Source organism: Diabrotica undecimpunctata, chromosome 1 (genome assembly GCF_040954645.1).
Source record: "Diabrotica undecimpunctata isolate CICGRU chromosome 1, icDiaUnde3, whole genome shotgun sequence".
Classification (NCBI taxonomy): domain Eukaryota; kingdom Metazoa; phylum Arthropoda; class Insecta; order Coleoptera; family Chrysomelidae; genus Diabrotica; species Diabrotica undecimpunctata.
Window position 1 is genome coordinate 76176135 of NC_092803.1, and position 17026 is coordinate 76193160.

The 17026-nt window shown below is 34.2% G+C and overlaps 2 protein-coding genes across 2 annotated transcripts in view; one reads left to right on the forward strand and one right to left on the reverse strand.

The window, feature by feature from the left end:
- LOC140450765 (sodium-dependent neutral amino acid transporter B(0)AT3) overlaps positions 1-11023 on the reverse strand; it is a 91944-nt gene extending 80921 nt beyond the window's left edge. Inside the window, exon 1 of the mRNA XM_072544439.1 lies at positions 10969-11023. The gene's annotated coding sequence lies outside the window, so the exon portion shown is untranslated. The remainder of the gene's footprint in view (positions 1-10968) is intronic.
- A 2391-nt stretch (positions 11024-13414) lies between these two features.
- Positions 13415-14664, forward strand: LOC140439307 (uncharacterized). Its single transcript, XM_072529148.1, has 2 exons — positions 13415-14193; positions 14252-14664. Exons 1-2 carry the CDS (start codon positions 13446-13448, stop codon positions 14392-14394), a joined length of 891 nt encoding a protein of 296 aa, XP_072385249.1. The 5' UTR covers positions 13415-13445; the 3' UTR covers positions 14395-14664.
- Positions 14665-17026: the final 2362 nt, after the last annotated feature.

Consider the following 17026-nt stretch of genomic DNA (forward strand, 5'->3'; position numbering starts at 1 on the left):
TAATTGTTTTATCTGAATCATTGACGATAGTATAAATATTTTTATTCGAGCTTCTAGTTATTCCTAAAATTATTTAGAACGAAGAGATTTATAATAAAAACCAAAGAAAAAAATGCATATAATATATTAAAATTACCTGTCAAAGTTTTTACACCATTACGTCCACACACGTGGCACCCGGGTAACACTAATGTTTAGTAAATTATGAAGCTCTGTCTAGTTTTTTTTATAATAAAAGTGATATTGAAACGTAAATAAAAGTTACATTTGAAACACATTGTCCACATTTACTTATATTTACTGAGTGTTCGTTACATAGTGGACGATTACAAACATTACATGATTTTCGTGTCTTTCTTAGCCGCTTTTTCGCTAAAGACATACACATGTAGCAGTTTCCAACAATTTTGAGGCGTCCAGTGGAATCTCGAAGTGGTAATGACTCTGCAGTATTACTTGAATCTGTAGGTAGCGGTTTTCCTAACATACACTCAATTCCTGACCTTGATGAAAAATTTCGGTATACATTTGGTACTTTAGATCTAGCAGAAATTGCAGGCATCACTAGTTGTTTCCCTAAGTCTTGTAGAAAAATTCTACGCTTACTGGTTTCAGTAGAACTCTGTGGATTATTCTCTGTATAAATTATATAGGTTGCTAGGCAAGCTACGTCTAGGATATTGTAAAAGAAGGCTACTGGCCAACGCAAAGTTCTGCGTTTAGTAAATGTTGTCTACGTCTTCTTTAGTTGTATTATAGAACTGAATTATTTCAGGTTTATTTTTTGGGCCACTTACATTATCGTTGTCATGCATTGTTGACAGCAAGATAACGCTTTTTTTCTTTTTTGGTACATATGAACAAATAGTAATACGATCTGCACTGAATCCGTGTAATCACGATTCAGACTGACGCTCTGGCGAAGGCAGCATTTCTTGTGGAATATATGGTTTGTTTCTTTTCAAAGTACCAACTAATGATAAATTCCAAGACAACACGAGACGGGCTAGTGGAAGAGTTGTGAAAAAATTATCCATTGTTATGTTTCGTCCAGAATTTTTGTATCGGTAACACAAATCTTTTACTACGCGTTCACCTTGATTAGTTTCACGTCCAGTCGAATTTTTTCCAGTATAAATTTGTCCAGTAAGTGGATACGAATTATTGGCGTCACAAACCCACCAAACTTTGATGCCATACTTGGCAGGTTTTGCTGGCATATATTGCGTAAAACGTGTCCTACCTCTAAAAGGAAATAACTGTTCATCCACAGTAAGAGAATCCGACGGTAGATAGTTACGACGTAAATTATCATTGAGAAGATGGAATACATCTGTAATAGCTGCAGCTTTATCATTTTGCAAACGTTCTGCACGTGTTTTGTCATTGTCAAACCGTAAGAATCTGCTGATGCTCCAAAAGCGATTTATGCCCATATTTGCTCGGTACAAAGGATGAGAGTCTGTTTTCCATAAATCTTTCGAGTGCTCTGAATTTGAATGCCGTACTCCTGCTGTAATAAGAATACCTAAGTATGCATCAAATTCTTCTGTTGTGAGTGACTTCCAAACATTTCGAGGTTTGTCGGGGTTTTCAACATTATACTTTTCACAAACGCTATTAGCTTTTCGATTGGTTTCGCGTATAATTATGTCACACATTACGTCACTGAAAACACATTTGAATGTATCTCTAATCGAAAGAGTTTTAGTAGAACGTACTGGGCCCGTTTTTTCACGCAAAAGGTTACGTTTCAGTGTTCGACTTGCAGTAAACGGTTTTAGTTGCCAAATCGTTTTATCTTTTGCAACCAGAACATCACTTTGGGAAGAACTTTCTTGAAAATCGTCAAAATCTTCATCACTACTATCGTCGCCGTCGGTATCGATTTCAATCTTATTATTGATATCAGTAAAAACGTCCTCTACGTCAGAAGCTTCATCTCCATCCGGTTTGCTTTGCGAAACATAGTCCTCATCTGATTCCTGGTTTTCGATATTTTTGTCTACTTCCTCATCTATATCGTCTATAAATTGTTGCAAGTACTTCTGTTGCTTTTCATACGTCATTCTAAAATTGAATGATCTATGTATAAAACATTGTAAAAATAAACAGTAATAACTTACCTTCTAAATTCGCTAGCACTCACTTCTCTTCTTGCCATTATTACAAGTAATTACAATATAAAACACGCATATAGTCACAAAGATATTAACAACTTGTAAGCACAGTTAAATAAACACTGATAGCAAACAAAGAAAAATCCCAATTGTCTGTTATTTTCGGAATGTACAAGCGAAGTTTACCGAAACAATGCCGGGTACCTGGGTAGCACGGGTATATACACCCGTATCAGGTACTTGGGTATTGACATAACGGTTTTAAATACGAAATGTTATAAGTATATTCAATCGCTTGAGAAGTATACTCTGTTCGAAATGAGCCTCAATGTGTAGTTACGAATGAGGACTATCGGATGCTAGGCCCTCTTATACGGCGCTGGGCTCTGACTAAAATCTCATGTAGCTTTCTGAAATCATTTGAAATTTGGGGATATCGCAACATACTTAAGGTACCTCGAACATATCTCACCACTAATTAAATAATCCGGAAGTGAATTAGTATAGAATTAAAAGTCATGACATCAGTGAAATCTAGAAAGGCAATCTGCTTAAAATATCTGATGCAAAATGATATCTTCTGATGCAATTCAAACTTCAAAATTAAATCGAAGCGAGAGAGAATAGGCGTAGATCAACAAAGAATATCATAACTGAAAAATTTAAGGCAGTAGATCAAAAGAATAACCACAGAACTGTTCAGAACAGCGCCAGCGGTTGATTGAATTATCTGGATCTATGTGATTTCAAAAATCTAAAAAATATTACCACTGAAACAAGCAGATACATCCAATATGTTTCTCCTGCTACTACACCTACCCTCTTCTTAATCTTAATCCCTTGAATACCAAATATAATACATTTCCATATTTCTTCATTATCAATTTTTTCTTTCATTCCCGTATTACCATTATAATTACTTGCTACATTAACGAAATATTAACTCATCCAGTCTTTCACGTCTTTGATTGATGATATTCTTCTTCTCTATTTCTTGAACAGTTTATCTCATATTTTCAACATTTAGTTGCCATTACACTTCTCACAAAATGTTGTTAATACATAATCATAAGATTACACTAAATAATAGATAATTTATTTTCCATTCATAATCTCTTAGACCATAAAGGATTTTATATCCAATTATATAATTTGATTTTACATTCATACATTGTAGCATTGTACTGACACATCCTAACTTCAGGCATCATTAAGTGTTTCTCATTTTTTGCTATAAATAAATAATTTTCAATTCAATTTCACAATAAACATTATCAACTTATAATATTGGCTATAATTTATTCATCACTATCACTACCACATTTTAACTTACGACCCTTTCAATTATTTAGTCTTTCTTAGCATCAATAATCCTAGAAAACCCTCACTTTTTCAATCATATTCAAATAATCTTTATTTTACAACAATTACAACTCAAATTTCCCTATTAGCAGCGTACAGCGTACCCTACAGTTGCCCATCAAATTTCCAATACTCTTCTTTTTACTTATTTATCATTAATATTGCCTTATTCACACACAAATAGCTATACTTACACTACAGGATATTATAATCGCTCCCAGTGATCTATAAGATAAATTTCATTTCTTTCAAATTTAGATATTCAACAATTTAACTAATTCTTAATTCACTTACTTTCTCTGATCATCACATTTTAATTTTTGTCTTTTTTGTTTGCTTTTAAAAAAATTAAGATATTATCAATCTTTTTCCGAATATCATTGTCACCGTAAACAGTCAATTATCACTTCCGACATATCAAATTAGTTGGCATTTAATATTACTATAGTTGGGATGCAGAAAACTCTTTCGAGTAGGCACTTATGTTCTGTAGGAATTCTAAGTCCATCGACATATTATTATTGCAAGATAATTTCATAATTTTTAGTATGGTTTAATCCATTTAAACCCAACCACTGTTTGGTGTTGAGGTTAATTTGTACTAAAAAGTAAGTAATTAACCACATGCATATAATAGTCAAAATTTTACCTTACGTTTTTATTAATTTAGTGAAACTACTTGCTTTTAGGTTCACTGAAGATGGACTTAGTGAAGATTAGTACGAAAACATTTTGAACTTCATCCTTTTATATTTTTTAAGTTTAATTTCAATTAATTATACCAATGACAACAGATTTGTTTTACTTCAATGTTTAAGTTTTTTAAATATATAGTATACAGCCAACTCCTAGGAATTATCCCCTTTTTAAGTATACATTCTTTGTTGACCTTGTAACGACGTCTGATAGAATATGGTAGAGTATAAAATACAAACCCAGGATGGAATAGAATATAAATAATAAAGCTCAAAAGTGTATGTAGTAGAACTATGCCCCGGTCAGTGAGACTTCTAATCAACAGTGATTCAGATAATCAGAAAAAGCAAAATCAAAAACAAGGAAACAATATTTAGAAATGTTCGGTTACTGCTGACTTAACAATATTAGCAAAAATAAAAAAGATCTGAAAAAGACAAGAAGAAAAATTTTCGAGAAGAGACATAAGTATGAACTCATAATATTTTCAAAAAGTAAAAATATATGATAATGCGACAACACAGTAAGAAGACGAACCAGACCTAAAGATACAAATGAGACACAGAAAAGTGTATACGAGTACATTTGAAAGAGTGCGATAATGTACATATCTGTTACAAAAGTTACAGTAGATGGTAAACGTGTCAACAAATAAACACAAAAATGTACCAAATATTATATAACCACATATAAAAGAATGGAAAATAAGATACACAGTACACACGAAGATGGAAAGCGATAAAATAACAAAAGGAATTTAATTTAGATATATTATAATTATATAGAATAATAACTAATAGAATAACCTATTTTAAACTGAAATTGTTTTTAGTTCCCAAAAAAATAGTAAACAAAATTAAAATGTCACAAGCAAATGTGTATAGTGAGAACAATATGACAAAAACGCTTTTACTACTGACGCTTTAGCACTAATATGCTCCACTTGCTGCTTCAGGCTGAGACTAGCATTATTCAGTACTTTCAGGTACCGAAGAAATTGTTGTGATTTAATGTTCTCCAATGCTCCAAGTGTTACGGTTTCCACCTGTTTTCGACTAGTAATAAGTACTGCATCAGTTTTGCATTTCGTTTTAAATTAACTTTGTTAATCCACTGGCAGATTATCTTGAAGATGATGTCGAATGTGAGATTGATTTCTTCAAGGTACTTTGCAACGATCACCACAGCCACGTCATCGACGTATGCCACAAGCTTAACATCCTTTAATAATTCTAGTTTTAGCAAGAATCGTGATACATATTATTCTAAAAGAGAGGGCCTAGAGCCCAGAGCCCTGTGGTGCTCCCCAGTGATTTTATATTCCTTCGGGCCAGACGTTGTATCATACTTCAAAAGTCAATCAGTGAAGTAGCTAGTCACTATCTTCCTTATATATGCCGGTACCCTCATTTCAGTTAAAGCTCGCATAATGCAGTTCCAGTTGGCGGAGGAAAAAGCATTTTTTCTTCAAACGTCAAATAATAATGACATTACTTATCTAACTTGATCCTGTCAAAGTTTGATGTCTCCGCCGGCAGCAGTTTTTTTTTTCCATTTCTTTACGGCGGAGGGAAAAATGTTGTCATGGCAACAATATGAAACATGTCACAAAGCAACAATACAAATGTCATTAACAACAATTAAATATCATTTTTATTTATAGTAATATTAAAAGTACAATTAGTTAATGAGGCATTTTCAAAATTGAAACCGTGCAAAAATGTTCCCGACTCTTGATACGCATTGGTAATTGTTGATGATACTGATGGTCGAGAACAACTTTCAGCAATCATTCCCGATGTTGGCGAATCATGAGGGTTTAAAATTTTTTGAGCATTATCGTTCTTATAGGACTTGGAGGGCCCCAAACGTGCTACTGCATCATTAGCCGCGGACTCAATTTCGTTTAGGTTTTCCATTTTCGCACTAAATTTGCGCTTGCGGTTGCAACAACAATAAGCTGTCTTTATTAATTGCAAACAACTGTCAAACAACTGTAACCAGGGAGACGCAAATCCCACCGACGACTTAATTATTTTAATTTCTAACATCTAGACGACTTTGATAGTTGTCACAGTTAATTTCGAATAAAAATAGCGTATGAATTGTACTATTTATGGTTGAAAATTTCTACGTTTAAAGAAAAAATAGTATACTTTATTCGGCAAAGAAGCGACTTTTCTTGACTTGCGCTCTATTACGCGCCTCACTTCGTTCGGCGCGTAATATCGGGCGCGTCAAGAAAAGTCATGCTTCTCCGCCTCATAAAGTAATATACTATTGTATGTCCAATGTGGCCACCAGACAGTACAGAAATAGCAGTAAGTGTGTTAAATAATATTTCAGAGAAAACAGAGTGTACATTGAAAATGTTAATTAAAAAAAGAACAGAAATACAGCTAGGATATATTTAAAAATATAACAAATATTGATTTCATTTTGTTTCTATTATTATCACAGCACTTTTTTGGTGGTTGTGTAAGTTCTTTGCTGATGATTATAATTTGGTGTATTATTAATTAGTGCTTCTTTAATGTCAATTTTATTAAACTGAACTATAAAGTTCTATTTAACTATTCAGGCGCGCAAAAAAACAACATTATAATCTTCAGAATGATTTCCAATCTCCGATAGGAGCGAAACTTGAAGAACAAGAAGTAAATAAATTTTATTGTCGACCATTTTTCTTACAAATCATTAAAAATATATAAAATATTATAAGTATTATTTTAGTATTCATCCAGTTTTGTTCTTTTTTTTAAGCTCCAAGTATTCACTATTTTTGCTAATGATTTGGAAGAACTTTTAATCCTATCTAAAATAAATAGTTATCTTACTTTGAAATCGATACTACTTATCTAACCATAATAAATGCATTAGCGTTCAAGACGCAGAGAAACTCCATTATAAACTTAATAACACGATGATTCGATAGAATAGGAAAGTTAACTTCACCAGGTTATTTGTAGTCATTAGTGTGGAAAACAAAGAGGTGACAGATGTTTTTAAAATATTTGGCAGGTATATAATGGATTCTCAATATTAGTAGATTTCTGTTTTATGTATAAGGTATCTCACCTAGACTGTATGTTAGGCTTATCTCTGAAAATAATTAGATTTGAAACCTGAAAGTTAGCACTTCCTCAGAACAGTAGTTGACATATACATCTAAAATATTGTCAATTCGCTGACATTACAAGTAACACCGAAAAGTTTGAGTTCAGTTTAGATTACGTCGGGACAACGAGCTAGCATATTTTGTCTCATGTATTGTTCATTCCCTCCATTTAGTTTTTTAAAAATTAATAATAAAAATCTTTTCCATATGTAGATCGGTTACATATACACACTGTATATATATATACATATATATATATATATATATATATATATATATATATATATATATATATATATATATATATATATATATATTCATGAAGAAATTACACAAAGATTAGGACAAACAAGAACAGCAATCCGACAACTTAACTCAGTATGGTGGGATAGACACCTAAATATGAAGACAAAAACGCAGATTTATAAAACATTAGTGCGAAGTATTATGACATATGGGGCTGAAAATTGGATCATAAACAAGAAAAACAGCAGTAAGATAGTAGCAACAGAGATGGAATGCCTGCGAAGATGCTGCAGAGTAACAAGAATGGATAGGAGAAGTAATGACGAAATAAAGCAAAGAACATCAATAGAAACAGACATACTAACATATATAGAACAAAAAAGACTAAAGTGGTATGGACATGTAAGAAGAACTAGCGACAGCAGATGGATAAAGAGAATAACCGAATGGAGCCCCATAGGAAGGAGGAAAAGAGGACGACCCCGAAAATCCTGGAGGAACGAAGTAGACGACGCCATGAGTAAGAGAGGACTAAACGATGGAGAATGGAACAACAGAGAGAGATGGAAACGGTTGAGCGAGGGAAGGCAGTGAATACTGTAGAATCCCTAAATATATATATATATATATATATATATATATATATATATATATATATATATATATATATATATATGTTCGGATAAATTTCCACGGTCAGATGAATGAAAATTACTTAGTTCTCGGGAAGAACCGCGTTAAGAATTCATTACTCGACGTTTCGGCACCCATTTTGGAGCCATTATCAAGAGTGATATGGTTCCGTTCGAGTTCGGGGTCTCAATATACCTACTCTCCTCACTCGAGACGTACCAGTATCGTGTTCTATATAAATACAATACTCTCGGCACTGAGGTCCCAATCTGCCTACTCCTCAGTGTCGTCACTCGACACTGATATTGTCAAACATATAATTTTACAAAATACAATACTAAAGAGGAGCAGATAAAAGCAATACACATGAATACTCCTACCCAACGTATTGATTAACCAGAAAAATCTTCATGTAATAAAGAGTCAGAATTAGATATACTAAAAAGAAAATTAAGAAACATGAAAGAAGAACACGTAAAACTTCAACAAAAACTTCTAGAAAAAGAAGATACTGAAAACAATCTTAAATCATGAATTAGAGAACTCGAGACATCTAAGCTGGAAAGCAAAACTAAGTTTGAGGAAAAAGCAAAACATATTTTTAAAGACTTTTTAACTCCTAATTAAGTACAAATAATATTAAAAAGAAATCAAAGGCTCGCTGGTCCCAAAAAGAATTATCAAGAGCTTTTAATCTAAGGTACTTTAGTACGCTGAAGTACGTTTTGCACTACATGCATTATTCCCATTCCCAAATGAAAAGTATGTACTCAAAATAATTTAAACAAGTAAATTATATAAATATGTAAAGTAAATTGTATTCAAATATAGTATATTTCAAACTGAGAGTCACGCAGAGAAGAATGGAGCGGTCCATGTTAGGAATAACTCTGCGAGACAGAATAACCAACGAAGACATCAGGAGAAGAACCGGAGTGACTGACATCATCGAGAAGATAGCCAGACTAAAATAGAGATGGGCAGGACACATAGCCAGAATGACAGATGGGCGATGGACAAAGAGGTTATTGGAATGGAGGCCAAGGGAAGACAAGAGAAGCGTCGGTCGACCACCTACAAGATGGACTGACGATTTAAGAAGATTCGATAAAAACTGGATGAGAGCGGCGCAAGATAGACGGGGTTGGAAACATGAGGAAGAGGCCTATGTTCAGCAGTGGACTCTTGAGGCTGGATGATGATGATATTTGTATGCTTTAGTCACATATATACACACGAAAGAATCTACTTCTAATTTATTTAAGTAATAGTGCTATTCTACTACATATAGTACTGCTATGTATTTAGTTGCAATTATATTCTCCTATTTCTGTAAAACTGCAGGTATCTCCCACGTTTTTTAAAGATTGAATGAAATAAATAGTCCTAATTCCATAAAATAAAAAATGCAATTTTTTAATATACATACATTAATATATTTTCAGTCATTGCTGCTTTCCGAGTTCATTTAAAGGAGTAAAGTGAATGAATTTAAATGTAGCATTCTCAGTGACGTCACTCTCGCCATTGGATTCTCTGATTGGTGTTAAGTTACCAGACAACCTGTCTATTTACTAATCTTGGGCTCTGATCAAGTACCAGCCGGGACACTGCCAAAGGAGCAAATAGTGGGTGCTGAGCACCCACGAGCGCATTCCAGTGGCAGTCGAGGGGCATAATTCTGTACACTTCAAATTGACAGATCTCCCAATATTAAACATTTTCTAAACATTCCAAATAGATTTTCAAATTTCTGCTTTAAAAATCCAATAAATGATAACAAGCCACTGTTTAAAATTTTCAAAAGTTACTTGAATATATTACTACTAATCAACAATGTAGAAAGTATAACTTTCTTGAAGTATATTATTCACCAAATTTAGAAGAAATATTCATAAATGTATTTGAACTATAATAAATTTTTAATTTTGATTTTAAGCTTTTAACTCACTGTACCTCAGCAAATAATCAACATATTTAATAATATAATTCATGCTCCTATTCCAAAATTCATCAATCAGCGAGAGCACTCTGGAGAAAGAAATACTGTATAATATCATTAATGTCTTTAAAAAAGTTGCATTGCAAGAAGAACAACGCGAATGGTTCCCACACTTCGCTACAAAGATACGCTTATAATATGAAGATATGAAATTCTAGAATAGTATAGTAGAGTTGGTAAAATAAGAAAAATGACAATACTACTAATCAGTCTTTTATATTTAACAATAAAATGGCTTTAAATTAGACATAAAGTAATTAATTCCATTCATTAAATAGACTCTCAAAATAGGTACAGAATAAAACACTAAAAACTATAGAAAAATATCTGATTTATAGAAAATTACTTATAGTTATGCACTATTAATTAAATAAAGATCCCATTGATTGCTATTTCTACGCGCAACAAAACATTCAGAAGTATAAACCAATAGTGGCGATCAAAATGTATGACGTAATCAACTAATTTTCGTAGACTCGTGCTCCTAAATAAGCTTTTATTTTACTTATCTGTAAACATCTAAATATTTGATAAGGCTGTATAACAAAAATAAAAAATTAACATAAATAACATTATTGGTACAACAATAACGCAGAGTGTTTACAAAATATCAACCTTTAATGCACTTGTAGGTGACTATAGAGTAGATTTAAACTTAGATAACTTCCTTAATCCAGTAGGATTAGCCCATAACTGCGCCAGTTTATTCAAGAATCTCTTTCAAATCCGCTTAAGGCTTGCAGTTACACTGGCAATAGATTAATATTCAATAGAGGTAAAGATTCACGTACCTGTCGATTGGAAGGACGGAGGTACGTCCTTACGTCAGCCACCACACTCACAAACTCACGCCGCGACGCTAAATCGATAGCGGCGTCGGCGCCCTTTTAATGGGACGGTGTTCGGATTCACAGAAATTGCAATTGAATTTTAAGTCTCTGTTACGTAACACTTTTACTCGGTGGTATTTATAGACAGTTTGATGACATCTTAATCTCTTTCGTGATTATAAAGCGTAAGTAAATGATATAATGGCCTTTCAATTGCCGACAAGTTGAACGACTATATCAAAGGATATAACAAAGGAAATTTTCATAAAAGTATCTAAGAGGGAACCCTTTATTAAGATACTGTAATAATAACAAAAAAAAATAATTTTTATATTATAATCAGTACAAGTAATTTTATTTTTATCCAAAATATCCACATTTATTACAAATCTAAGTGCTTAACTAAAGGCAGCTCGTACTTTATGGTTAATAATTATTAAAATAATTTCGTCATCAAGAGATAAAATACAGAAACAAATTTGAACCCTGAACACACCATCAAACAAACTTGAATTTCAAAAATTAATTAGCAGTACTTTACTAAGGAACACAATAACAAGGGTAACAAATAACTTAAACAACGAAGAAATACTACACTTGAGTGCAAAATAATCGACTCAAAAGCGATATTTGAGATTACACCTTCTGTTTCAATGTAAGAATTATGAAAATAAAAAAAATTGAATGTGCAAACAATAACTTTATTATTGAACTTACAAAAACTGCTATTGGATTATTTGGAAACGCATTATAAAAACAATATGCAATACAAACAGAGTTTCCTAAATATTCATCATTCGAACTAACGCAAGAAAGACGTTATGAACAGAGAAATCATCAGTTACAACATGAATTTCTTAATTATTTAGTATTTAATATTACCACCCCTACTCCTAATTACACTTTCCAATCGATTTCGCATGAATCGAATGACTTTTCTAATATTTTCTTGAGGTATTGCTTCCCATTCATCATTAAGCGCAGCTCTCCATTCTATTGTGCTCATTGGTGCATGATTTCTGTCCCGGACCCATCGTTTAAACTTATCCCAAACATGGTCTATTGGATTTATGTCCGGGCTTAACGCAGGCCAATTTATTGTAGGTATACCGATCTCAGATAGATAGGTGGTGGTGACTCGTGCGATATGGCGATATGGCATCGTGCAATAAAATAAAGGCATCACCAATAAATCCCGCGTATGAAACCATATGAAGACCACACGGAAGAAAGGCGAAATGTCAATTTTTGATTATTTTTTGTTCAGAGCAGCAATATGTAGGTTTTTAGTAGTAGTTTTATGTGAGTCGTTCAAACATGGGAAAAAGACGAATCCTCATAGCTTAAAACACGTTATAAAATTCTTCGTACAGGGAAGAAAGGCGAATGGTCCTCACGTAAATCCGAGAAAGGTGGAATGTCAGTGCTTGTCGGGACGTCGGGGGAGTACACGCCGCATTTTGTTTACTAACAACGTTTAGTTTTCGATTAGCCTTCATTAAATAAAGTGCGTGTTATTGTGTTCTAAAATGACGGATAGTGAAAGTGATGATACGTGTCGCGAAAAAAACACTAGAAAAAGGAAAATTACAGGTCGAATAAATGAAGTAATGAAGCGGTTAAGACAACAGAGCCATGAAACAGGTGACGATTGTCAATGTAAGAGACTTAAGTGTTTCAAAACAGTAGATCAACAAAATCGATCAAACATTATAAACAATTTTAACCGTATGGGGCGTGATGAACAAAATATTTACTTGGCAGGCCTAATAACGTTAATGCCCGTAAAGCAAAGAAGAGCCCGAGATGAAGCTACATCAAGATTGCATGATGCAACGTATTCTTTTAGAGTTAGAATAACGACTGACGATAAAACTACTGACGTCCCAGTTTGTTTTAAAGCTTTTCTAAGCCTTCATGGCATTGGTCGGAAGAGGCTTGAAAATATTCAAAAAAGTTTAAAAGCTACTGGTAGTGCACCAATTGACAAACGTGGAAAAAATCCAAAAAAACACGCATTAACAAAACAACAGCTAGATGAAGTTATTGAACACATAAAGCGTTTTGAAGGAAGAGAAAGCCATTATAGTAAAAATAAAACTAAGAAAATGTACCTTCCGGATGACTTAAATATTAAGAAAATGTACACTATGTACAAATCCGATAAGGGCGCTCCTTTGTCTTACGAAACATATCGACAAATCTTTAATAAGCATTTTAACATTAGCTTCGGCTATCCGCGGAGTGATACGTGTAGTGCTTGCGATCATTTCTTGGCTGAACTTAAGGTCCTTCACAATAAACAGAATGAAACAATTGATGCCTCTGAAAAACAAAAGATAGAAGTTGAGATAAAACAAATAACTTTGTCAAATAACCTACACAAATCCAAAGCCGAAGCATTTTATGAAATAAAGAGAAGGGCAAGGAAAGCAGCAATGCAGAATGTTAACTGTGAAGCAGTATCTATGGATTTTGAAAAAAATTTATCCACTCCAAATATTCCGACCAACGACGTCTACTATAAGAGACAACTGACGCTTCACTCCTTTAATATTCATGTATTGTCAACAGGAAATGCTACATTTTATTGTTTTCCAGAAACCATAGGAGGCAAAGGTTCAAACGAAGTAGTGTCATTTCTGCACCATTTTATCTTTGTTCAGCTTGATCTGTCAGTTCGTCACCTCCACATATTCTGTGATTCATGTGGCGGCCAAAATAAAAACTTCACTGTTTTCCGTTATCTTCACTATGTAGTTAATACTGCAAAAAGGTTGGACTCAATCAAAGTAACCTTCCCAATACGAGGTCATTCTTACATGGAGTGCGATCGAGATATGGGTGTGATAAACCAAAAAATTATGGCTGAACTTCCTGAGGATTGGTACACGGAAATTAGATCATGTCGAGTAAAACCAAATCCGTTCGATGTCGTAGAGGTCGATCAATCACTTATAAGAAACTGGTTACTATTCTTGGACAAAATTTACGTAACTAAACCAACATATAAATCAAGACCAATCAGAGAACTCGAAATATTGAAAGATCATCCACGCCTTTTCAAACACCGAGATTCCTATAATGGACAATGGGAGACGTCAATTATACGCAAACCATTTACAAATTCCGATGAGGTGCAACTACCCGAGAGCCAGTTTATTTTGCCACCAAAATTATATACAGGTGAGTTTGTTTTAAAAATTCCCTTCCTTTTCTCTTTTTTCATAGAGATGTTTTTTAGAGCTAAGGAAAATTTCTAAGGAAAAATTTAACGATCTGGTCCACTTGAGTCAGTTTTGCACATCTGAAAGGGCTAGATCGTTCTATAGAGGCTTACCTTACAACAAAAACAACAAAAACGTAAACAAAATGAGGAGAAAATAATAAAAGCTAGACAAATGAAGATCAGAAAAAAAATTGTTGTCATATATTTCGCTTTTTTCCCGTGTTTGTAGTGACTTGTGTTTACATAAAGCAATGTTTCTAAGTTTTGTGTTTTATTTTAAATTCCGTTGATTAAATAATACGTTACAAAATAAGTATGAAGACTACTTAAATAAAGAAGTACGCAAAATATTTAATTGTATGATGATGTTTAGGGTTTGAAAGTTAAAAATTCAATTTTCTCGAATTAACCTCTTTGTGACATTTCGCCTTTCTTCCGTGTGGTCTTCATATGTTCCGCCAAAATGTCTCTGTTACGATCTACCGTTTAACCTCCTCCACGTCCTCCATCAGGCACGAAAATCAACTCGGTTTTCCCATCCATAGAACTTTCTGCCCAAAACATACAAGAATCACCTTCATGGCATAATTCCATGGCATTGAGCAAATTGCTCTACTGGCCTTCCATAGACTCGACGACTCTTGTCGTTGCCATGTAGGCAGATCCTACTTCCATCGGAGAATAATACCTGACTCCATTGATAGTCGTTCCAATCCAGATGTTCAAGAGCAAATTCCAATCGTCTTTGCTTCTGGGCTGCAATTAGGTTGGGACCCATAGCTACCCTTTTTGGTGTCAATTTGGCTGCCTTTAGTCTCCTTCTGACTGTCCAAACGCTGGTTACCACACCTCGGACCTCTCTAAGTTCGTTTTGGAGTTTAGCACCACTTAAATGTCGATTTCTCAGGGATTTCTATACAAGAAATCTATCATCTCTCTCCGTTGTTATTTGTTTACGGCCTTCTCCTTGTCAACGGATATAATCAGCAGTATCTTGATATGGACGATACACTCGGGACACAGCAGATTGGCTTAAATTTAGTCAATTTGCCACGGCCCTCTTGCTCAGGTCTTCTCTCAATAATGCTACTGCATGAGTTGCGTTGACGGGTGTAATATCCATTTGTAATGCAGCTGCGAACTTAAGTGACTGATGTATTAGTGTGTTGCTATCGAAATTCATGCGTTCGATATTAACCGAACGCGTTAAGTCGGTGCGTGTCGATTTCAATTAGTTAAATTCTGACTTCCTCTCGACTATTTATTATTTCTTTGTAATGTTACGGAACCTCAAGGACTATTAGCCGGACGGAACTTACGACGACGACACTGCAAACGAAAAATGGAATTAAGATTAGGAACATGGAACACCCGAACCCTGTACCGAGCTGGAGCACTCGCATCTCTACTAGACATAGTGAACATGTACAGAGTAGATGTTTTGGCACTGCAGGAAATGCGATGGACGGGAACAGGCATTCTTGATAAGAGAACCCACTCCATATATTACAGCTGCAATGAAAACCAACACATAGATGGAGTGGGATTTATAGTAAACCAAAGAACAAAAGGCCTAGTTATTGATTTTAAAGCCTACAGTCAAAGAATGTGCTATTTACGCTTAAAAGGTAAATTCTTTAATTACAGTTTAATTAATGCACATGCCCCGACCGACGACAAACTAGAAGACATTAAAGAACAGTTTTTCGAAGACCTAGAACAAGCCTACAGAAGATGCCCCAAAAATGACATTAAAATAGTGCTAGGTGACATGAATGCAAGAATAGGACGAGAGCATGTTTTTATGCCGACTATAGGAAGGCATAGCCTACACAACATCAGTAGCGATAATGGATTACGACTGATAAACTTAGCAGCAGCACTGAACATGACCGTCGCTAGCACCTATTTTGAACACAAGAATATACACAAGGTAACCTGGACCTCCCCTGATTTAAGAACAACTAGTCAGATTGATCACATCTTAATAGATTCAAGACACGGAACGGACATAATAAACTGCAGAAGTTATAGAGGCGCAAACATAGACTCAGACCATTGTTTAGTGATCTCAACACTAAGGGCTAGAATTTCAAACTCCAACAAAGAAAAAGAAATAAATAGAAAGAAATGGAATGTACAGAAGCTGAGAGATGCAACTGTTGCAAAACAGTACTGGGAAAATGTTACCAATAGGTTAAGGAATCAAAGTCTAGGCGAAGAAGACCAGAGAGATATAGACTCATTCTGGAACAGGATAAGGGAAGATATTGAGTCAGCAGCACAAGATGAAATAGGAACAGAAACTTGTACCCGAAAAAATCACTGGTTTGACGATGAATGCAAAGACGCAACACAGAAAAAAAATGAAGCCTATGCAAAAATGCTTACCCGCCGAACTAGAACAAGTATAGAGAATTACCAGACAAAGAGAAGAGAAGAAAAGAAAATACACAGAATGAAGAAACGAAACCACTTAAAAAAGGAACTTCAATATATAGAAAACCTCAACAGAGAGAAAGAATTCAGAACATTCTATAAGAAAGTTAACATCAACAGAAAAGAATTTAAGGCAAACACAAATCAATGTAGAAGTTTAAATGGCGATCTCTTAACAACAAGAACAGACGTACTAAACCGATGGACGGAATATTTTAACCAGATACTTAATATAGAGGAAGAAGAAAACCCGGAAGACGAAAGCTGCGAGGTAAGCGGAGCAGACGAGAGGGAGGAGGATCCACCAACGATCCTGGAAGTTAAAGACGCTGTAAACAAACTAGCCAGAAA